This window comes from Fistularia commersonii, chromosome 2, assembly GCF_037954325.1.
Source record: "Fistularia commersonii isolate RoL2024-O1a breed Wild chromosome 2, RoL_Fcom_v1.0, whole genome shotgun sequence".
Classification (NCBI taxonomy): Eukaryota; Metazoa; Chordata; class Actinopteri; order Syngnathiformes; family Fistulariidae; genus Fistularia; species Fistularia commersonii.
This window is the reverse complement of record NC_141285.1, coordinates 14093929-14118666: the sequence shown is the minus strand read 5'-3', so window position 1 is coordinate 14118666 and position 24738 is coordinate 14093929. Positions and strand designations below refer to the sequence as shown.

At 36.1% G+C, this 24738-nt stretch overlaps 2 protein-coding genes across 2 annotated transcripts in view; one reads left to right on the top strand and one right to left on the bottom strand.

Annotated features, from left to right (window-relative positions):
• Positions 1–24738, top strand: part of mcph1 (microcephalin 1) — a 31992-nt gene that overhangs the window by 1843 nt on the left and 5411 nt on the right. The window contains exons 4-13 of the mRNA XM_086168798.1: positions 523–641; positions 736–820; positions 1470–1581; positions 3551–3682; positions 3777–3857; positions 4547–5707; positions 6559–6674; positions 9437–9474; positions 9625–9787; positions 9883–9960. Of these exons, the coding sequence (XP_086024924.1) occupies positions 523–641; positions 736–820; positions 1470–1581; positions 3551–3682; positions 3777–3857; positions 4547–5707; positions 6559–6674; positions 9437–9474; positions 9625–9787; positions 9883–9960 (2085 nt within the window). The remainder of the gene's footprint in view (positions 1–522; positions 642–735; positions 821–1469; positions 1582–3550; positions 3683–3776; positions 3858–4546; positions 5708–6558; positions 6675–9436; positions 9475–9624; positions 9788–9882; positions 9961–24738) is intronic.
• Positions 10037–24066, bottom strand: angpt2a (angiopoietin 2a). The gene is made up of 9 exons (XM_086168809.1): positions 23454–24066; positions 18779–18934; positions 17151–17272; positions 16758–16996; positions 16209–16336; positions 15621–15722; positions 15068–15234; positions 13611–13741; positions 10037–12683 (listed from the first exon to the last, which is right to left on the bottom strand). The coding sequence occupies exons 1-9, from the start codon at positions 23730–23732 to the stop codon at positions 12511–12513; spliced, it is 1497 nt and encodes a 498-aa protein (XP_086024935.1). The 5' UTR covers positions 23733–24066; the 3' UTR covers positions 10037–12510.

The window sequence follows — 24738 nt, the reverse complement described above, 5'->3', positions numbered from 1 at the left end:
GAGATGAACCGTTGGCTGAAGGAGCATCCCCTCAGCCACTGCTCGTCATGCAGGGGTGGGAAGGATTGTCCAGGATAGCTCCCAGTTTGTCCTTCACCCTCCCCACTACCACTGATTGAAGATGGTCCAGGTTCAGTCCCACCACCGAGCAGGCTTTCCTCACTATCTTGTTGAGCCTATTGACCTCACCAGTCCTGGCACTGCCCCACCAGCACACTATACTGAAGAAGAGTGCACCGGCTACCATACACTGGTAGGAGGTCTTGAGGAGCCCATTATAGATGCCCCTAACGACCTCAGTCTCCTTGGGAAGAATATCTTGCCCCGGCCCCTTCCTGTTGAGTGCATCAGTGTTGTGTGACCAGTCCAATTTATTGTTAATGTGGACCCCACGGTACTTGTAGGAGTCCAAAATATATAAGTGTATAAGTGATCAATCATACTTGAATCATACTGCTCACCACTACTTCTGCTTCTTCCATTATACTGACAGATGTGTACAATTTGCAATCTTATTTACAGGTATCAAAAACATTCAACAAACATGTAACACATGTCATCTTCAACAATGGTCATTCCGCTACATGGAAGAAAGCCAAAGCAAGTCATATGAAGCTTGTCTCTGTTCTGTGGGTTGGCAGGTAAGGATAATACTTAGGCATGTGTGCACGCACGTGCACAGCTGAGCGAATTCAGTAATCATAGACATCAAGTTTCATGTTTTGTGATGCTTAGATGTTATGAAGATGGCATCCATGTGGATGAAGATTCGTATCCTGCCATAAATGATGAAACCAACCCCAATTTCAAGTACAAGAAAGTGAGTGCATTCACAGTTTGTATGTATGAATATTCAGAAGCCTAATTGTAGTGTTGTTTTTCTCATGGCATTATACTTATGTTGACTGATTCCTCCATGACTTGTCACAGTGTTCTATCTAAGATATTTTGAATGTCACTATTCCACTTCGAATAGAATATGGACAATTAAAGACACATTCTATTCCAACTGGATAGGTATATACTAAATATTTGAGACACAATTTTATTTTCAGACACAATGCTTTGACAAGTTAGGTGGGGGAAACGTGGTGCGGAGGGTTAGAGCGGTCGTCCTTGGACGATTCCCAGCTCCTCCTAGCCTGTTGAAGCGTTGTTTAGCAAGGCACTGAACCCCCTGACTGCCCCCCCATGCTCTTCCTTAGCTGCCTTCTGCTCATGGTTCATCCATGATGGGTTAAATGCAGTGGTCAAATTTCACTGATGTTGTGCTCTATGTATATCTGTATGTGACAATAAAGGCTTTTGTTCTTCTAGGAAAATGGCAGTAATGAAAGTGCACTTCTTTAGATGTACATTTTGTATATTTTGCATCAATTTAACATTGACAAAGAAATTATTTTGTAGTTATATATGTAGTTGGGCCATTATTTACTTTGTGCTTATGTTTTGTGCTTTAACCCATGTAGCATCGTTGCATGCAGCCAAGAGATTCCCCGCAGAGAACGCCAGAAAATGACAAACGTATGAGGAAAAAGTTAGATAAGATGATGAAAGACCTGGCCCCACATCAGCCTCTGAGTAAGAGATCGGAATACATTTTCAATATTCTTTAATGAAACTTGTGTTCCCAATCACATTTTTGGCCTCCTACAAAAAGCAGAATATGAAATTCTTAAATACTCTTTAAGCTTTATCATTTTATGCAGTGACCGATTTGAAAAAATGTTCACTCGGCAGACAAAACATGTTTCATTTATCAAGTGCGAGCAAACTAAAAGAACTAACAGAAGCATAATATATTTTTGTTGTGGATTGCTTGGTTTAAAATTACATTTCCTGCCATCTTTAACTTGGTCAATGTGTTTCTCCTGTTTATCCTGAATTACTTGTTAAGCTTATGACCAGAATTTTAAAAGTTTAGGCCATACCAATATTAAGTAAATAATAAAAGAATCTAAAAAAAAACTAAGCACTCAAATAACATAATTTTCTTCTTTATTAACAGGGTATAGACAAAGAAATTGATATGATGGATGACTAATGTATAGCAGGAACTGAACATTATTACTTTTATGTAACTATCAGTACTGATGACGATCCCAGTTGACAGATATTACAATTCAGGAAAAAGTTATTTATTGTCATTTTTTTTACAATGCAACTGCATAGTTAAATAGATAGGCTATCATTGACATTTGCAGTTTTATCCAAATGTCTTTTCTCCGATAAAAAATTAACTTGAGTCTCATGTTTAAATTATGACATTGAAGTGCCTTTCTCACAGTCTAGTCAGACCATATCAATCATAAGGGAATGTAAATGTGAAGTTACACATTTGGATCAGGTTGTATGCCATGCTGTTTTACGGTGTCAAAGGTGATTGTAAGTTATTCATTGTTTTATTAGTAATTCAGAAACATGTTTGTTAGATCTTTTGCCAGTTAATAAAGTATCACTCCCCACGATCACCGTACAGCAGGGGTCTCAAACTCGCGGCCCACGGGACAATAGTTTCTTGCCCCCGCCTTTATGGCACTTCACACTGTAAAGTGCCACACATATCAAACATTAAACTTTCATATTAAGGCGTAGGCAACAAACTTGTCCCATGGGCTGCAATTGGCCCGCGGACTGCGAGTTCGAGACCCCTGCCGTACAGTATGCCAGTGGACTGAACTGTTTCTTTATTGGGCTTGTCTATCGAGACTGATGATCAAGTCAAGATTCTGAATAAATGCCAGTAGAGGATTGAGACTGATCTGAAACATGTATGGAACCTAGGTGTCTTGACAGTCTTGTGGGCTGTCTAGTTATCGATATCAAGTCAAAACTTGAAGTACTGTATTAGTAAACTTTCATGCATGTAAAAAAGCACCATAATTAACAACATTTTAAAATGAAGACATTACATTGGAATAATTAAGGATTTGATTAAAAATTGTAAATGGTTTGTTTTGTTCATTCATATCTATGGGTTTGTCATGCAACTCGCTGCTCCCACACCACTTCTGGCTGTGTAATTTTTCATTATCAAAATACAAGATACTTGTCACATGGAACACAAGTACTGAGGTATCAGATCATTTTCAACTCCTCTCTTTCAATCCTTCCGAGTAAAGTTTCTTTTGATAACTCCAGGACTTATGCATGTAATATTTCTACTTCGCTGGTTACTAAGAGGGGACTTTACATTGGCAAAAACATGAGAAAACTACTTGTTCCTTTTTAGGGGTGAATGACTAAGCAAACAGAGAATGAGTCAGTTTGAAAAAAAAATGACTGCACCAGAATGCATGATTTGTGTTTTAATGCCACTTGGTAATGTCCTCCTCCAGGGTTCTTTTTATGGCTACTTGTGCATTTTAATAGAGCTGAATTTGAATTTCCATTTCCAATTTCAATTAGCCCTTGATAAATAAACTCTATTTGCATCAGGACAGTCAAAGTCAAACATTTCAAAAGTGATTAGGGTTCAATTTTTGCCATTGATGCGCAAGAATTAATACCAAAGAAAAGTAAGCTTCAAATGTCCATTTTTTTTCCCCAGTCACAGATGTGTCGCCGATCATTATAGATGAAGAGAATGGCTTGGTCTTCAGCCCGTCATGGAAAAGGTCTGACTATATGGCGCAGCGCTTGAAAGACATGAAAGAGAAATGGGAAACACTCTCTCCAACAGGTATATCCCTCAAGTGTGTGAAATTTCAAGGTCCTTCAAACGTTTGACCTTTTCCGAAGTGCCACCGATTGTCAAATGTGTCACTTTCCTCCAGCGTCACAAGCTGCAGAATCCTCTTCATCCCATGGACTGAAGCCTTCGCTTGGCAACTCCCCATCAGTCTCAAAACTTTTAAGTAAGAATAATATATATTTTTTGAAATTAAAGCTTAAGTGGGGCCGTGAAGTTGTCTTGTTCTCCACAAAGGAACATGAGCAGTGACTTTTATTTTTAGTCACCCCTTACACATTTCAAGTGTAGGCATCTTTGGAAAACTATACAATACAAGCTTTCCATGCTCTTTATAATCATGTTAATTAAGTAATAATATAGAGTTCGATGGAGTCTTGATCCTGAACAATTGACATGCACCGCAACAAAACAAGCATCAAGCAAACAATAATCAAGTATTTCATGTTGCAACTTGAACAATAAGGTAAAATTTGAATTAATATGTGTAGGTCTCAATTTCAACTCACTAACAGCTGGATAGTTTTACAGAAGTTGATATGCTTTTTAGGTGCCTGGTAGTTTTTCTTAATAATAATGATAATAATAATAATAATAATAATAATAACAATAATTGTATTGCTTGAGAGATTGTTTGCTAACAGCTCACACAGATAAGTCAGAAACAGTAAAGAAAGATGGCCGGGAAAAATATCACACATTCTTGAGTCATCTGCTATTTTAGTCTGGCTTTTCACAATTATCACAGTGGATGGGTGGCAAACAGTCTGCCTGCCTTAATGAGCTAAATGATAGAGACAGCATTTGAATTTGTTCTCTTTGGAGGTTTCATTTTTATTTTTCTCCCTCATCTAGATAACCATTCAGATGACGATTCCAGTACTACTGCTGATGAAGTTGGTCTCTGCAATAAGAAAGAAGGGGCTACACAACTTGACTTTGCAGATCATGACTATCCTGAACATCCCCATCGGAAAAATTTTGAAAAGCCCTGGCTGTCACCCCGTCATGATGTGTCAAAACATAGACATATAAGTCCTTTGAAATTTCCTGACTTTGAGCACAAAGAGGAAGAAGAAGGAAGTGGTGAAAAAAAGCTGAAGAGGGTTTCACTCCAACCCAATCTAAAGGAGAAGTACAAATCTTTGGGTCTAAAAGAGAATTATATCCTCGGAAAATTGTGTGATGACAGCAAGAACTTTGGCAAAGTAACGAGGATGACTGAAAAACTGAAAAAAAGATCCAATTCTACTGTTCAGAATACTGAAAAACAACTGGCCAAATTTGGAGATGGAAAGCAAAATTTCAAATCTTTAAAAGCTCATACAGAGACTGAGACCTTTGATAGTCCTGAAACTGTGAATTTACCAGGCTGCCACCTGTCATCTGCCCTGCCATGTGATGCATTCCATGAAGACACTTCAGTATCTGAGAAATTGCCTAAAAAAACATCCAAAAATCAGAAAAGGCAATCAGTTTCTTCTCATCAAAAGACTTTCAGCCTTTCCAGGACATTGCAGATACTTGATTCAGGTTCTGCTGATAAAGATGATGGATTTGAGAGCTTTCTCTCCCCAGCAAAGCATGACCAGAAAACACAGCTGCCATGGTTGTCAAGTCTACCTGATGGTCAATTTCCTTTTGAATTGGACCCTGTCCCAAACAAAAGAAAGTCACAAAAAAGTGAATGCACAGGATCCAAAATAAGTAGTGTAAAGAAGAGGAAGGTGAATAACATGGAGTGTTTTACAAGTCAGCTGTCTGATCCAAACACTAAACCTCAAAGTTATTCACAACAGGAAGTTAAAGAGTGTCTGCCAGTGTTATGTAGTTCACACACCAGAGTACCAATGAACTGTGGAAAAAGGAAAAGACAAAGTCCATTACCATCTGAAAATGCCACTGACACAACTAAAGACAAAAGGGCATCTGCATTTGAAGGGCCAACAAAGAAGCCAGAGAGCCCGGCTGAATCGGGCGAATGTTCCACCATTGGGGACCACCTCCTAACTTTAGGTAGTGAGTCTTAAGGAAGTAGTAAGACTTTAGAATATTTACATAATTAGTATGGTATGGTTCATAATGTATGTGATATGTGGATGTCCTTAATAAAGGGAAGATTAACATTATTGAAGAAAAGTTTCCTATTTTAATGTTCATTCATATTCTGTAAACGTGGCGTCGAGATGGCAAAAATCTTATTTACTCATCCTGTGCTTTCTTTTCTGTGAACTTTTGATTTTTTGAATACATTGAGCAAATCCCAGTAACACCACTGCAAAGAAATGACTACAATAGGGCTGTTAATAAATTCATTTGTTAATGGTCATAATTATTCCATGTTATGATGTTGTGCATGATGTCTTTGATATACATTTTTGCATTTGAAGATCAGGGAAAGAATCTTCACAACTCATAGTTGTAAGAAGGGGCTGTTTTGCTTCAAATTTAAATGGAGCATGTTACAGATCAGAGCACTTTAAAGGGTAACGTATTTGTATGTTTTCAGTTGGTCAGTATTGAAACTATTTCATATTAGCTTCTGACATAATACTCAAGATACATATGATTAATATTGATATTGTACTGCATGTAGCTGGAACATTTCATACTGACTTTTCAAATCACTAGTAAATAGGGATGTATTTAAATTGTAATTACTTATTCAGTGACTATATCCCTATTAAATAGACTTATGGGGTATATTAGGATAATGTTAGTAGACAACAATATTTTGGTGGTGTTATGAAATTTGTAAGCTTTGAATTTGTAAACAGATGCAGGGGCGGATGCAGCATGTGTTTCTGCCATGTTATTGTTTGACTGACGTGCCCTCTGTTTTCTTGTTTTCCTTTTTGAAAATGTAGGTAGAGGAAATGATCTTGTGGCTGCAGATGGTTCAATAGAGGTCCCCCCTGAAGATAAAGAGAAGCAAAATAAGCATGCCAGCTTCCATCTTCCAAAAATGGTCAACACGACGAAGGTAATAACACTCTGTACCTCAATGTTTAACTATACCATTCTGTAATTTGACTTACGAGTCTCTCCAAGTCCTCTGTGATTTCAAGAGCTAATTTGAAAAACATGTTGTTACAAGAGATGTTGTGAATATAAGATAATTCAGTAATAGTAGGAAAGTAAAAACAGTAGCAGAGTTAACTACAGTATAACCTTAACTGAATTTCACTCTTCCCACATCTCACTATGCTGTATTTTGTAATTTGAGTAGTTATTTTATAAATGTGACAATTTTCTGTCTTTCTCTTTTATTTTCATGAAATGATTTTAGAAATAAATCTACTGACCTTACTGAGCAAAAGAACAAAAGCCAAGTGATTTCTGTCTGTCCATATACAAATGTATTATTCATTTGCACCGTATTTCCCAAAGTTTTAACATGCAAACAAATGACAAAATCCAGTTATTTATGCTTTTCTTCAATATAAACAGTTTGAGAAGTAAACAAACATCACATATTCTTTGCTGGTATTTGTCAGTCCTTTTATGGTGTTTCCTCAAAAATGTTATTACTTCCATAAGTATAGGTGTTTTGACGCATCTAGCTAAGAGTTTCTGTCTGGTCTTGAGGGCTTCCTTTGTGTTGCCTCTGACGGTACCATATAACTTCCTTGTTTCTGAAATGCACCTGGACTCTGTTTTCATTACTCTGTTTTCCCCACCTAGATTTAGCAGAAAAAGAAAAACATTACATCATATCCCCAAACTGTTTAAGGTTTAGTGTAACCTTATTATAAGATGACTATAAATTTCCTTCCTACAAATTTTGTAAATACAATAACAAAGTAATAGACCAAAGGTAATCGGAGAGGAAATATGGGGACAGTTGTGTAGTTGACCAATATTCGAAGAATCAATAGTTTTGATTTTGTTGAATTGAAGGCAGAACTGTTTAACTTGGATGAAATTCCTACAGTCTGGTAAGAGTACTCATTTACTTGAAAGATTTTATGAACCAGTTTATATCTTTCCCGAGGTGGAGCATAAAACTCTGATGAATGTAGAGGAATCCTCTGAATGACAGACGCAGAGCAGTCCTTCTCTAAGGTCCATCAGGAGATTCGTCCCTTTAAGTTATCCACAGATTGACATTTTGCTGTCAAATAAAGTTAATAGTCTGGTCATGCTGAATGTGGTTTTAAAATGTATTAATAATGTAAATTGTTTTTTATTCCATTCATTTTGTCTCATAATGATTCCATTAACCTAATTAAGACATTCACCGATAAAAAGAAACACTTTGTCATGAGCATTAGGTGGAAAATTTACAATTAAACGCCTTTTCATTTTTCATTAACCCCTTTGAAAGTGTAATTCAGTCTAGGACTTCACAAGAGTTATATATAGCTGCTACTTTTACCACTAAGCTTTTAACCTGATAGGATTTTTTCTAGTTTTAGTTTTTAAAATATGTCAGGTTCTTTGCTGTCCTGGACAACAGTATAATAATTTCCAAGCTGCCATTTATAATTTGCTTTCACAAAGTCACTTGACCCCAACATTTTTAGAGACCCAGGACCCTCATGACTCATATATTTTCTGAATAGCCTTGTTTTCATGTGTGCTCAGTAGCCACCATTTAGAGCGAGTCATACAGTAAAGAATTTCCTTCATTTGTGCTGGGACCATTTGTGCTCAGAGGGTGTGCTGCAGTTCATGCTGGCTCTTTGTGGGAGGCTCATTATATGCTTCTCATTCTTCACTGCCTGCTTACTTGTGCTGCTGCCAGAACATGTCCTCTGCATGAGATTGGGCATAGAGCCCTTTGAGGAATCTTTAGAGAAGCTACTTATTACTTTTTTGACTTGTATTCAAAGGCCTCTGATGAGCAGCTATTCTCATCCTCATGGATGTTGTAACCCTGTTTACACTTCAGTTGGTATTGTAATATTACTGTCATTACTTATCCTTAATCTCCACAATACTGGAGTTGTAGTTGTGTTAAAATGGTAATATAATGTGATTGGCCTCACATTCTGTTTCAGAAGGAATGGGATGTGTGATTGTTGTGGTCGGGGCTGGTGGACTGGTACTACTGAGTTCAGTTGGCCTCAACCCCTAACTTCCACCTCAGGGACCATGATGTCAAAGAAAGGAAGCAAACTGTATGGCCTATTTCGAAGTGCCAATGTGGTGAAGATTATAAGGATAACACATTTTAATATGGCTGAATGAGTTGACATTATGACATTGGCAGAAACCACGGTTTGTAAAGATTACACTAACTGTATTTATAAGTCCAGTTGATCACAAAGTATTTTTACTGATCATGTATGAAGAATATTTGACAAAACAACATCATTATTTTCTATTGTTTGTGGATTGCTTTTCTCAACAAAACAAAACCGTTACAGATGTTTTGGGATACTATTGATGACATTATGTCAAATTTCTGTCTGTAGATTTAACTACATACTAATTTACTTTAAATTGCACCCCAAATTCATTTGGCATGGTGTCTGAAGGTGAACCTGAATGCTCACAAAAAAGCTCACAAAAAATTTCCCAATGATTTTTTTTTAAATGCAGGATTCTAGGAAGAAAAGTAATTTTTTTTTTGCCTTCTCCTTTTGATACCCAATGTTGCTTTTATTCATTCACATTTATTGACTCTAGTGGTGCCCTGGTGATCAGGCCCACTTAACCCTTTGAAAACTTCTCATCCTCCCAAATTAGATAAAGCAGCATTTATCCTTTATTCTTATCTCATGCTTTTCTTATCTTCAGGCTATGAGAACTCTTGTAATGACCAGCCTGCCGACTGAGTAAGTACTGGCAATAATTAAGATGATACTTTGACTTCATATTAATACCATAAGTAGTTTCACATTTTATAAAATGACAACACTTTTGGTATATTTGTAACACTTAATTATCATAATTGTGTGGGTTTGTTCTCTACTTACCTATTTTAGGAAACAGCATACAGTGGCTCAGGTGGTGAAGGCACTGGGAGGGTTCTCTATCGTTGACCAAGTTTGTGAGAGCACAACTCATGTAGTGTCTGGGGGACATAGGCGGACTCTCAATATTCTCTTGGGCATAGCTCGTGGCTGCTGGATCCTCTCTTTTGAATGGGTATACAGTACATGTAGCTCTCAATCGAAGCCTTTATTGCCTAAAAACAATCGTAAGTATACTGCAAGCCTTTTGTTTTTGCCCTTCCCGAGTAGGTTCTCTGGAGTTTGGAGAAAAGGCAATGGATTCCAGAAGAGCCATATGAACTTTGTGAGCAGTTTCCTGCAGCACAGGCAAGTACCAGGATGAGCATGGGCGTCAAAGTAGTAATGGTGCTTACTAAATTAAGCAATGGGTATGCCAGTTCTTTCAATCTAATCAAAAGATTGAGTCGTAAGAATGTTGAATGTTGTAATTCAATGTTGTAATTCAATATACATTAAACCTTGCATATAGACAAATTAAATTTGGAAATCTTATAAATAAAATCTGTTCTTAGATTCAAATATGGTATGAAAAGATGTGTATACTTCACATTTGCATACACACCAATAAACTCACATGAAACCAAAGTAGAAAAAGTCTGTTAGAAACCTGTTAATTTTTATTACCAGTCATCCATTTTCAGTCTGGTTGTTTTTCCTGGAGTATCCTGTGAGAAATGTGGCTGTTGCCTCTTCCTGAACTGGTCATTCATGAGTCACTGTCCTCCCCTTCCACTGCAAGGGAAGACTTGATGTAGACAAATCACCTCACGTTTCCTCTTCATATTGAATGATGGCTTTTAACAACCTTTTACTATTCCTTTATTTTTATGTTTGCATTGTATAGTAAACTACATCACTTCCCTTACTGGTGCATATTCTTATCCTGAACATCTCATTTTGAAAATACTTCCAAAGGTTTGTCAGAAATGTTAGCAAGAATTGTCAAAAATTATATTGTTTGAAACTCCTACAGATTCCCTTACAGGCTTAGGCCACCTCTAAAAGTTTCTGTATTTTACTGAAAAAAAAGACAAATTGTGTTATATTTTATATATATGTATATGATTCCTGACCATGCCAGTAATCATATTAATTAGACGCTTTAAACAATATGAGTGAAGCAGATGATCAAACGAGACCTTTTACCCCTTAAATTTCAGTTGCCACTTTAAATTGGAGTCTTTTTAGTGTGACTGGAGATAACTGCTATCCCTTTTACAGTTCATGGGGTAAAATGTGAGTCTTTTTACTCAAAAAATTTAATGAATGAATAAATCCAGACTGTAGTATCATTCACTGTAGCATCTGTTGTCCCCATCTGTACAAAATTGTAATATTTCTCAGGCTATGCTCTACAGCTCTGTGAATTTACATAGTTATTTTTGAACAACCTGGCTAAAACAGAAGCAAACTCACAAATGCCAGTGGAAAAACTTGCTGTTAGTAATAATGATAATATATGTTATGTGAGGCCAATATGTGAAGTTTGTCCTATCCAGCATAAGCTAAATTTTTTGCACCTGAGGTTGAGATTTCATTGTATTTATGTCTTTCAAATCTGTGGTTATTTTACAGTCCATTTCGGGAAGCATCATAAATAATTTTAATAATAATCAACAGTTTATTTAAATAGATTCTCTCCATAAATATGCACACATATTTTCATAAAAAATACACAGTCTTGGCCACATTAATTACCATTATCTACAGCCCTGTCACTGTGACAACGATTTCCGCAAAACATTTTTACTGCACTGTTACAGTGAGACTCTTGACAAGAACAAACTCAACGATGGAGCTTTATTGAGTTTGGTCAACTTTGTGTTGACATGTTTTGATTAATAAACCACGCTGTGTCTGTGAAGGTTCAGTCATCCAGGTCAGGTTTAATTTTTGTCCAATCCTATTGAGTCATCTGGACTTAGATATTCTCCTTGAAGACATTTTAGCAAGCCTTTCATATGAGGAGTGAAACATTTTCGTTGAGAGAAAGTAAGTTCAGTTGACATACTTAAGATTTGACAACGGTTCACCGGGCTGTTCCCCATAGATGCCTACAAAAAGAGTGCTAAAGCTTTATATCTTCTATGAATAGTTATCAGGTTTAGTTTTATTTTCAGCCTATAATTTTTCCAAAGTTGGAAGAGTGTTGATGTGATAATGAAAAAAAAATCTGAAGCTTTTGAAATGTACTATTACATAAATAAACATAAACATTTTCAAAACACTGCTAAAAGATACTAGATCCAAAGATCCAAAGATATATATCTGAAGTTCCTCTTAGTTTATGTGCAATTTAAGTTCTAACTAACATTCAGAATGAGATGTTTAAGTGATCATGTAACAGATTGCAAAAAACATTTATAATAATATTAAATATAAAATCTTCACATAAATAAAAAAAAAAAAAAAAACACATGTACATTCTGTGCAAGAAAAAAACTGTTATCTAAAAAGAAATGTTTCATTTGCAATTTCATTTTAGACATTCAACAGAAACATATCCAAGGCAGGTATCCAGTACTTTGAATATGTACTTGTACTTTGACCTAATTGTTTTACCAGACTTTTTCATGTTGTACCATTATTCTGAAATTGTCCAACCAATACCTGATTTACAAAAAAAAAAATCACATTTTACTCAGTGTAAATAGTAGCTAAAGATTTCTGTTCATCAGTGTGACAGTTGAGTCTCTGTTACATTTTTTTCAGCAGCTCATTTGGTCGATATCATTAAATGCTTAGACATGCAAAAAATCTGCTTTCCTTTATAGAAGTTTTCTTATGCTTTGAGTCCCTTTTGGTTTTCAAGCAAAATCTCTTTATCACAAATCGTTTTGTGTAGAAAGTGACAGTTCAAAAGGAACCTGTGAAGTCAGCTGGTCGAATCATCATTGTGGTGGTCTTCAGTGAGTAGCCAGAGCCTTTCCAGTAGTACCATTTTATGCCATTGAATCGATTTGAGTTTTGGCCTTGTTGGTAATACATTCCATTTAAATTGGATGGACCACAGGCATCGAACCACCAACCTGGATCATTGAAAAAAACATTTTTACAAATTAGATATGGATTAAAAGTACAAGAGATCAGGTTTGTAAGGTTACATTGAAAACAGATAGTGGCCTGTAAGTAATGTGATGCAAGTATGAATCTATAATTTATATTTGTATGACAAAACCAAATTTGTGTATTGTAAAGAGAGTATTGCTCTGTCTTAATGGAGGGACCTCTGTGGCTGTAGGATTAAATTGCACCTGTAAAGTCAAATCAGATTCTATAAACGACCCACATTTTTTTTGCAATCCATTTATTCCCACTGTGTCAAGTAATAAATGTCTCTGTGTAGATTCCTGAATTGCTTTGTTATGCTCTTTAATGTGTTTAGTTTTTATTTATTCACAACTAAAATACCCCAACATTTGTTCATTCATCAAGGCAGTTATAATATCATAACAGACTATTCATCTTTGTGTGTTGGTGCCACTCAGTCATGACTGTGTACAGTATGCATAAAGACTCCCTTGTGAGACACTCCTCATGGGAAAAACCGATAGGGTTAGGGTTTTTAGCGGTTCTGCTCTCCTGACAGTCCCTGATACAGAGGGAGACAAAAATTCTGGCAGCAGAATCACTTTCAAGGGAATGGAGGAGGACCTTTGAGCTATGAGAGGAGAAAGGGAAAAGCTCTGTTCCCAGGCTATTAATGTCAGTTGCTATTGAGACTGAATTCCTCAATGAGTTGATCAGTGATTAACTCTTAGCTAATTGTGCTCTTTGACTTGGCTAGAAAACTACAGGATCCCTAAAAATGCCCTCTGAAGATTTTTGAAGGAAGCACCAAAAACATTTGGGAAAAGGGAGTTACTCAATCCCATCATAAGTTCATTAGTTTGTTTTGGTCATGATAACAAATGCAAAAAGCACAAATTCTTTACAAAAAAACAAGTCTTTCTTACCCCCGGTTGTCAGTTGTGAGCATTTGCAAACACATTTGTCATTGTCTGCATCCTTTGTACTGAAATCACTTCCTGGCTGCCCAATGCTGCTTACTTTGCCTGCTGTGCCACTATAGCCTTTAAGGTGTATCCTGTAGAATGGAAAAGGAAAAATGAAGGAAGGAGGCAGAGGAAGTCTGTAATTGCTGTTCCTCAAAGGCACCTACAGTTCTTAGGCCCAAACTTCATGGTTACCAAAAAAGATGGGTACATGAAGTTACAGCTATTTTAGATGTGTCAAGCAAGTGAGAAAAATATCTCTTCCGATTGTAGTGTTCATCCTTTATTTTCCCAAAGAGTATTGTAATTCAGTTTGTGCTCTTACTTTGCTGGAATCATTTGTAATTACTGAGGCAGAAAGCTGAAGACCAAATTGGTCATAGTCAGTTAGATTAGAGGCCTGAATAGAGCCGTGTTGAACTGGTCCATTTCAAGGTCTGTTTGTCAATTTCAAAGAAAGTGTCCCTTCCCTCTTGAAATCAAGAAAGTTACAGAGTTCAAAGTACCCGTCTGGATTATGTTATTGCCAAATGTTTTAGACTCCATGTTAGACATCCAAAACATTCTATGTATTTCCTATTTTTCAAATGGTGCTTCGGTTTATGACATTTTCTTTGGCTTGATGCCAGAACATCATTATTTGGAAGTGAATAGTCCTGTAAAGAAAAAGACGCAAAAAAAATCTATACCATCAAATAACATAAGCTATCAAGTATGATCTTGAGTTTGTCATTTTAATTGTGGTTACAGAGCTTACATAGATGATAGCTTTAAAGTATACTTTGTCATATCCAATTATATTGTTACTATGCAAAATGAATATGCTCAGTATACAGAATGAATTTCAGATATACTCTTTAAAGAATTCCTTAAAACGAATAGATGTGGTTATCAATAGTAAGATCTTGACTCAGGCAAGCGGATAGGTTTAGGCACTTTATTCTTGGGAATCTATTGAAAGTAGCTGTCATACCACTCAAACAATTATGTTCTTCTTAGTCGCTTTAGATATAAGCATCTGCCAAATGACTAATGTAATGATATAGTTCTATAGATGACAGTTGAGTTGTACTTTAAGTTTGTCAGGAGCAGTTTGAAGGATGATTACTTTTAATCGCACAGAGAAAGTTGATAATTTATCGATTAGCATTAGGGGCTTTGAGTTGTGAGGCTCTGCTTTAGTTATGCCATTTGAATGAAATTGAAACAGCTTCTGTTGATGCTGGATTATGATGGAAAGGCACAGACCTAAAAAGGATTGTTGTGATAAGATTGGTAGTATCTTTTGTAGAATGAGTTTCGGAAATATATCAAACAGTAGAATTTGAAACATACATAATCGCCCACTGGTATTTAATGCATTTTCTCCAGAAAAAAAACATATATTTGATACTTGATATTGGATTAATTAAAACAACCTGTAATTTTTTGCTTCATTGTCCAAAGAAAACTGGTCATATTGGGAAAATCCAGAGTTTTCTTCCCAGTCGCTCAACTGGATCCTTAGTTTATACGATTTCTGATTTGTCAGTTTGGAGACAAATTCATTCCCCAACCAGTACTCTCTTGAAGGGTCTCCAAAACCCTGCAGAGGCAAAAAAGAGGTCTTTATGTGAAACTTGTTTAATGTTAGCCACAGCAAACACAGCAAAACTGCACTGAAGAAGCACTTTCATTAAATCGTAATTAATTTGTACCTGAATAAAAGTTGGGATTTCTTAAAAAACAATACATAAACACATATTTGGGATGATGCACAGATTGGCGTGTTTAAATCCCATACACTTGGCCTATTTGTCTTTGCATCAGTTGTAAGTTATTAATAGCCTCAAATCAGGTCTCCAAACACCATTGGCCAAATGCCAACGGAAAATCGTTTCCTCATAGTAAATGTGGTATTAAACCTATAGCTCTGGTTCCATTTTTTTTTTTTTTTTTTTTAAGAAAGAATTTCAACTTTCAGCTTTTTACCTTTTTAAACTCTTGCCACGTTCGGTGAAAGTCAACACGGCCTTCAAAGCGTTTTTGTAGTACTGTCCACCCACCTCCTTCTGTCTCCATGTCACAGAAAGCCTTCAAATGAAAGACTAACTATTTATGCAATCAACAATTCACAATCAGTGAATCATTTATAATAGTTAGTGGTAGCCCATTGCAATGTGGTGAAAATAAGTTAGTTTCGGTGAAGAGGTACTTGATTGAACTTCAGTTCTTTTTAATGAATAGTATCTAAGGAGAATTCAGGCTAAGCTCAAGCATGCACTTCATTAACGCAGGTCTGAGAACATTTTAACAAACTACCCCCATCTAACCTAATACTGTTTGAACACACATCTCATGGTATGAAGTGTTATTATGTTTACAAGGTTGTCTGGGGGTTAGGTGGGTCTGAGTTTAATCCGAGTAAACTGTGTGAACAGCCATACTCAACCATCCATACCAACTCTGAAAAAAAGGTACTGCCCCCTCATCACTGCATATTGTTGAGCTGTCATTGCTTTAAAAATCCTGCTTATAGATGATAGTGTTAAGAAAGTGAAAAAAACTTTGTTACTTTACCTTTGCCTCCACTGTACTATTAGGTAATGTGAGAGTATAGACCCTGCTTTTGGTGTTTCCTGAGTTGAATACAGCAGCACAATCCATGTATGTAGTAGGGGTATCTTGCATCATTGCAGCTTTAGTCTCTGCAGAACAGATTTATTTTGAAGTTTTGAGATAAACTTCAACAGCATGAAAAAAGATATAAACACAGCATTTCTTCTTTGTAACCTGTTAACTGGTATATTGGGCCAGAAACTGTGAGCTGATTTAACTTCAGCTTTAATCTAAGTTTTGACAAAGTTTTCTAAATTTGGTTTTAAACTGGGTCATGAGGCATTTTTTTCTTTGTTGCCAATGTGCGATATCAACCTGCCATGTCATGCATCTTTAAAAACATGGCTGAGCCACATCAGCTGCATTTACATATTGGTAATTGGTACTATCATCACCTTTAAGACTGTTTTCACAGTTGCAGTCCTGAAATTGATGTATTTGAACTGTAAACATGATATTCATTATAAGTAAATTGAAGAGAAGTTGAGCCTTGTGTGGCAGTTTTCCCACCTTGAGCTGTGCCCGTAGAGATGGCATGAATGAGATTGTTCACAGTGTCCAGTAGCTCCTGCTGCTGATGCTGCAGTAAAGTGTTATTGGAGGAAACTTTGAGCAGTTGCTGCTCCAGTTCTCCTATGATTGTTGTCTGCCTCTGGATTAGAGTCTGAAGCTGCACCTTTTCCTCTTGAATCATCTTCAGCTCCTCTTGTCTCTGTTCCTCCATCTCCTCTACCCTTTTTTCCAGGAGGCTAAGAAGAAACAGCCAACAAATTTAAAGGTTGTTTGATACTTGAACTAAACATCCGATAACTTGTAAAACATTCTCAAAGTGCTTAATTTATACATTTTCAAATCAGTTTTGTATTGAAATCATGTTCTTTAGACTTCATTGCAAGGTCTCACTTGTTTTTGTCGCTTAGCTTGTTTATTTCATTTGTTTGGACTATTAGTTGTTTTTCCAACTTGTTGGTTGACAAGGAATTCTCAAGCAGCTGACGTTCAAGTCGTGTTGTATGAGTAATCACCTAGAAATAAAAGAAAGAACTACATCAATACAGTTGAACATGTATAATACCTGAACATAATCATTGTCAAATTATACAAAATTGCATTACTGTTGTGCCGTAGTCAAAGCAAAGTTTATAATGACTAGAATGATGTTGCAATAGACATATAGATTTTATTATTGACGATAAACTTAAATAAAACAATCTCCAGCCTCTCTATAGTTTATTTGGACAACTTGGAAGATAGGGAGTCGTAGGGAACAAAAAAGCCACAATGTATAATTAAAAAATGTAGAAAAGAGTAAACAGCATAACACTCCTATTATTGCGTCAATACTAGTAATTATTTATCGTCCCAGATAGGATCCGATTGTCCTTTTTCCATCATTAGATTAAGATTAATACCAACTCAGTTTTCAGTTCAAGAGTGAGCAGGCATTTTTACAATATGGAAAAATGTGACCGGAAATAAGGATGAGAGCAAAGTTCCAATGGAGTAGGCATACCTTAAATGGGGGGAACATTGGAACCACGCATTTCCACAGACATACTTAGTGAACTTAATTCTCAGGTTCGGGACCTTGCTTCTAATTTCCCAGTGTGGAGGAACTGAACTCAGCAAAAAGCAGGTTGTTTACACGGATCCTAGCTATGTGTCTCCAATAGAGCTGTTGATGTCTTTGAACAGACGGATGTCTGATTGTGACAAACTGATAGACTCTTTCTGTGGGAATACAAGTGTGCTAATAACAGGAAATGCTGTACAGTTGGCTCACATAAGGTCATTGACGTGTAGCCACAATAATAAACTGACACAGTTGTGCCTGTTTTCCTCTTTTCTACCTCTGACTCCAAACCGTTTAACAGTGTTCTAGACTCATTTTTTTAATGGAGAGAAAAGGAAAATCAAATGTAACAAAGATTTTCAGAACATGGAAACAAGAAACATTTCACTCACCTTTTCCAATCTCATATCAGAAGAAATGGCGAATAAGCAGAAAAAAAACAAACTTCTATGATCTCTAATTCTACATTCACTTGAATATCAGTGTGACAAAAACGACCGTGAGATATTCAATTTTTTAAGTCAACTGAAGATGAAACATCTAGATTATTATTAGTATATTACCTGAAAGCTTCACGGCGTTCAGTGTCATTAAAAAGCCTTTTATGGCTGTACAAAAAGAGAAAGTTTGGGTACTGAACTGACCTATCTAGTTGTCTTAATTGTAAGAGCCTGATCACCACTTGCTTTTGTTCAACTGGAAATTTGCTTGGGCAATAATAGCACAAAAGAATACCTTAAGTGATGTCATCAGTCCTTGTATAACTTTTAGTGACTGGAAAATGTAATAGTAAAATTTTCAATACATTTTAAAAGCTTGAATATATTACTGTTTTGGAATATGTTGCATGCCTTAATCGGTAGCAATGTATGTTTACTTACAAATAATGAAGTTCATCAGAGTTAAAAAAAAAATCTCTGTCAGCACGTAGCCCTTTACATAGGCATCACCTCCTCACCTGTGCTTCCACATTGGTCAGTTTCTTTGTTTGCTCTGCGGTTTGACTCAGAAGATTAGCTCCGATCTCAATCATTTGTGCTGTATGGTTGTGCACAGCAGTCTGTTGTATGTGGACAATGTCATGCTTCATGCTGTCCTGAATGTAGTTTTCTAGCTGTGGAACGAAGAAAAAACAATTTAGAGTTTTTCAGGACATGCAAGATAGTGCAAAGGTGCTGAAAATATTTGTTATGTTGCAATTTACCTACTTACTCAAAACATGCTCTCCAATTAATTTATTTATGAATTGTATACTGACTGGCATACAAATTCAGTTTGTTGCCAAAGAGGGAAGAGTATGACTGTTACTCAGTTTGTCTTATCTCAAAAACACTGCTTCGCCAGAAGATAAATGATTGGATAAGAGATAGAGAAGTCTATAATTATCTCGCTTTTGTCACTCTTTCTCCACATCATCCTTGAAAAACTGTTGTTGGAATGTTAAGAAATATTTTATTTTTTTTGCCCCAGATTCAGGCAGTGGCTTTGAATACCTACAAATGATGTTCTTCTCTTTTTCATTTTTGTTCAAATTATTTGTTGCTTCCTTTACATTTTTATCTGTATCGAATAATTATACAAGTGAATCTTGCTCCAATATCTAGAATGCCGGAGCTGTCAGCAGAGCTGTCATTATTCTATTCCATTATTTAGAATTGATAGCTTTTCTGAAGAATAGGTTTTTTTTTAATCACATTAATAATCAATAAATTACTTTACATCATAATACTTTGCGGTTATAATATTATATTATAATGTCAAGCACCTTAGATGGTATATTATTTTCCTGTTTTTATTTTCATTGTGCAAAAACTTCTGGCACTGACTGCTTATACAAACTTCATTCCATTTTAAATTCTTACTGTTTATGACTCTAATATTTACAACACTTTGATTAAAAGTGAGAACCCTGTATACATCTATATACACATTAATGCCTTCACCTTTGGTATAAAAATATAAAAAGTAAATGTAATGTAAAAATTGATACATTACACAGAGATTTGTAAACATGATGGTGGAATAAAGAAAAGTCGGTGTTTCATCTCACCAAATATGATCTTATTAACTAAGAATATTGCTATTTTAGACAGAGACAAATCATTAAGTTATTTCTGGCATGGTATTCCTGAGTGGCAATCAGTACAAACAACTTGTAAACAGGATGGAAATGTTGAGTGAGGAGTTACATCCTCACTGACACTGGAAACTAAAATCAGTTGAATAACTTTGTCACAACAGTAAGTTTGCATCATTTTTCTCTCTTTAAGATTTTTAATTAGTCCTGATTTCAGTTTTGTTTCTTACATAAATATAGGAATGTCCAGGTTAATCAATGTTCTTCGTTACACACACGCAAACCTTCGACAGGAGGTCCCTTCAATTGTTGACAGGAAGTTTCCATGACAATCAGTGATCCAATCACTTGTTTGCTCTGATAGCCTTTAAGGCATCATTTAAGAATGACTCTGTTCCTATTTCACACGAAGGCAGGACAACAGATTTTTAGTCAACATCCTGAGAAATGCAGTTTGGACTTTTAAAGAAATGAAACTAGTCTTTTAACACAAAAATCCCATTGTCCAAAGAAAACAGGTTTTTAGACTGTATGAATGTGATTGTGGCAGCACTGATGTACTTTAAGCTCTGATGTGACAGTCAGTAATTGTATGACATCTGCTTGTTCTGACTGCATGTGCTCTGCTGCCCATCCATACATAAACTCACCCCTTTTGAAGAGATTTACTCTTGCTTGCCAATTTTGATATTACAGTAAACCCTCGTTCATTGTGGGGGTTACGTTCTAAAAATATCCCACAATAGGCGAAATCCGCAAAGTAGTCAGCTTGTCATGAATGTCATCGCTGTCAGCAAAGTTTTCACAAAGTCTTTTAGCTTTTGTGCGAATAATGTTAGTATCCAGCATTATGTTCTTTTTCCTGCAGTCATTAATCCACAAAGCTAAAGCAGACGCCATCCTTCCATAGGTCTTGTTGCGGACACTTAGAACCCTTCTTGCATTCTTGTTTAAACTTATTGCTGCTGTTGTCCTTATGTTATTTTCCTCCTTCTTTATGTAATGAGTTGAAGATTCATTTATTCCGTAATGGTGCCCTACAGCCGCATAGCTTCTACCTTCATTCAGCATGCCCAGAAGTTTAACTTTTTCTGCGATAGTTAACATCTTCCTCTTCCTTTTGGACGCATCGCCAGGTGCCTTTGCTGGTGCTGAACGTTTTGTCGGCATTGTGCGTTTTGCCATGGAGAAAATTTGCAAATGTAAATTTGGCAAGCTGTACAGAGACAAGGCGCGGAGATTGTTGACACTGGTCTACCGTCCTTTAGCTAATTAGGATGCAGAACACAACATACTGTACTGTAAAAAAAAGCATTAAAAAACTGCACTAAAAAACAGTGAAGCCGCAAAAGGTGAACCGCATTATAGGTCGGGTTTATATGTGCACAGTTATGTCTGGTTGCAGATACAACTGTATAAACACCCAGGCACTGAATCCTTCCGCCTTTAGGACTGAAACGTTGTCTTTGAGATGTAATGAGTTATTTTGCATATTTCAAAGGCTGTCTTTGTATGCTGTTGAACAGTAGAACCTATTGTTGGTGGTGTTTACTGGTGTCTGTGTTCCATCAATACATCTTTATCAAAACTTTATAATTTTGGTTGCACTATAACAAGCCTTTGGAAAGCTGAAAATCATTAGACCTGATTTGCCAGAATGGCAACATTTATGCTGTTCCCATCCAAAATCCTATACATTCATCAAATATGAAAATTTAGACTGATTAATAATCTGTATCAGGGCGGCACAGTGGCTTCAGCTTCACTGCACAAAAGACCCTAGTTCGATTCCGACAAGGGAAATTTTCGGTGTGGAGTCTGTGGGTTTCCTCCAGGTTTCCTCCCACAGTCCAAAAAACATGCAGCAGGTTAATTGGAAAAATGGGAAAATTGCCTTGAATGACTGAGTGAATGTCAGTATATTTGGCTCTGCGATTGACTGGTGAACAGTCCAGGCTGTACCATAGTTGTACAGTTAGCTCTGATTGCCAGCATAAAATACTGAAAACACACTTAAACATCCATAAAATATGTTGAAAATTAGAATGAAAAAGTTATGTTTTATCAGATTACAGATTATTCTGTAAATATCAGTATGTAGTGTCAATGTATTTACTCTAAATCACAAAAGTATTGAGTAGGAATGTGTTCAAATCTTTTTGATTTTTTTTTTCCACATAACCTTTATGGTTTGTAAGCTATGACAAGGACATATGCTTAAACCTTCAAAGTGTCAAGCAAATCCCTTTTTTCCTGAAGTCAGTATAGTTTTAATAGCTCCAGAAATCCAGTATTCTTATGTTCAGCTCTAAGCACGAGCAGAATCAAAAAGTTAAGAGCATTTATTCTTTGCCGAGTGCTGGTTGTCATTTTGTTGTTGCTAGTTTGTAGTCGTTAAAAAGGTGATCACATCAACAATTTTTGAAGCAGCAGTTCAAAGACTAAAAATCAAATCCAACATATCCAAGTACAGCATTTAAGGAGCTTTTGAACTAGATTATTTTATTTGATACGATTTACCTTGCCACCAAAATCTTAATTCTCTCAAATTGTCACTTTACAGTTAGTGGCAGGATGAAATTTCCAGGAAATTGTCAACTATGAATAGTGCCATAGCTACTAAAATCTCTGAGCTCCACCTTTTAATTACTTCTAATGTATCTGCACCTTTTCAGAAATTACCTAAAATTTTAGAATGAGAAAGAAAAAAAACATTAACCGGCAAGTCCAGAAAATTGTGTATAAATATTGCCAAGCTGTTTTGGATTTGAATTATATGAGAAATATGAGAAATCTGTTTAATTTATCACAGAATTTTCTGAAGACTGTATGCATGTGTGTGCTTGTATGTATGAGAGTTGCCATGAAGAAAAAACATCAAAGAAGAGTGTCCTCTGCCCTCCCATGGAAAGGATCACAGCTCATTTTCTATTAAATAGAGAGGGATTGTGTGATCAAGCTGTGAGAAGCTATTGTTTTGTTTAGTTTTCATTATTGAATACTTTTAAGAGGGGAAGAGGGAGCTGGAGAAGAGGTCTGCTTTTTCATACGCACCAGTAATGGTTCAGCAAACCGAAAGGGAAAATATGCATCCCTCATGTGGACACCTGTGTAGGTTCTTTGTGATGTGTCATGCTGAGTATTTTTTTTTCATAAAGGACAAGCATGTTTCATACTGACTTTTTTTAGATTGGTCATACTCAGTTTTCAGTGATTAATAAAATTTGCTTCTCTTATTATTTAATGTTGGTCACAGAGTTTTGGATTTAGAAATAATACTTATTACATCCATACACACATACAAATACTGAAAGCAGTGATAGCATTTGCAGTTATAAATATACATGCATATTTTAATCATTTTAATTTATAAATCTAAAAGGTATAACATGAAAATCAACCCCTGAAAGTCAAAATGTAATTAGTTGTCTCTGCTTCACACCAGAATTGATAACTTGTATTGATTTCCACTTATTTTCAGTTTTTAAGCACATGTTTTAATTTTAGTGTCTCTTTAAAGTCTCATTATCAAATATTTTGGTAGAAACAATTTTACCTTAAGTAGCCACTGCGTGTTGTTCTCCATGATGATCTCAAGCTGCTCCAGCCTCTGAGTTGACTCGGTGCTATATATAGGTCCATCCTTTTGAACAAGATAATTGTCGCTGCTGCTTGGATTTTCACAATTTTCCTGCTCAGGCAGCAGAAAGGTATAACTGCATGCGCCGTTTTGGATCCTATATTGCCTCTTTCCTACACCACTGTCTGAACTCTCCTTATATCCTGTCCCCAGACTAAGGCAGAAACTCAGAACTAGCAAGTCAACATTCAACATCTTCAGTGAAATAGTCACTTAAAAATAAAGCTGTGAGGCAGACCACTTTTTGACTCTCAGAAGTTAGATGTCTTTCCCAACGGCATTCAACTGTAAACAATCCTCTTAAGGTTCTGCAGATTCCTTTTATCACCACTCAGTAGGAGGAGAACTAGCCATCAAGATTTAAATGTAGTGTGTCATTCCCATAGGTTATCGGTGCTTTCATCAAGCCACCAGCCACTTGTTTGAGCTGCCCACAGCCCCCGTTAGTACGGAGTCAAAAACCACACCCCCTTCCATGTGAGGACTGTTGAGTGGGGCCTTCTTTTAATACACACTAACAACACAAAGAGGCAGATGCACAAATGATTCATCCTCGCTATATCCTCTACAATGCAATGTCCGTGTTTTTTTCCTCCTCAATTCAGGATGCAGCTGTCCACCTTCAGTACTCACTGTAATAGTTTCAATGTCCGCTCCATCCATTGAAAAATATTTTGTGTCCTTCAACAAACACTAGATACTAAGAGATAAAAAGGTTTCAGAGCTCTTTCCCCTGTAAAAGATGCAAATTCAAAATATTTTTCATAGTTGTAAATACAACTGTTAAGATATTAGATTTAAGCAATTCATGATCGTATTATGGAAATATCTAATATTTCCATGGCATAGAAACCCTATTGAAACATCTGCCTAACCAAATGTCTTTTTGAATCAGTAAATCTTTTCACCCATAGCTACAACAATTAACCATTTAATTAGGCCACAGAAAAACATGCTACAATTTTGATTTTTCTGAAAGTTTGCCCAATATTCTGTTGTTTGAACTGCTATTATGTTATATCTGTTAGTAGCATTTTAGAATAAATTGTTTTTTCCTCATGGAAAAACATGCATTAAAAGAAATGTAAAATAATCAGTGCCACATCATTAGCTTGTTAGACAAAAACTACTAAGTCTTTCGTGATTATAACATTTGCTGCTGTCTGTGTGGCCACACAGGTATTTCAACTTTTTTATGCTT

What these genes read in the sequence shown, in the direction of transcription:
- angpt2a (XM_086168809.1), bottom strand. Translation starts at nt 23,732, where the DNA reads ATGTTGAATGTTGACTTGCTAGTTCTGAGTTTCTGCCTTAGTCTGGGG. An exon ending in AATGAAGCAAAAAATTACAG is followed by an intron (nt 13,742 to 15,067) that starts GTTGTTTTAATT and finishes TCCATTCTACAG; the next exon opens with GATACACCTTAAAGGCTATA. An exon ending in CTCACAACTGACAACCGGGG is followed by an intron (nt 12,684 to 13,610) that starts GTAAGAAAGACT and finishes TCAATGATCCAG; the next exon opens with GTTGGTGGTTCGATGCCTGT.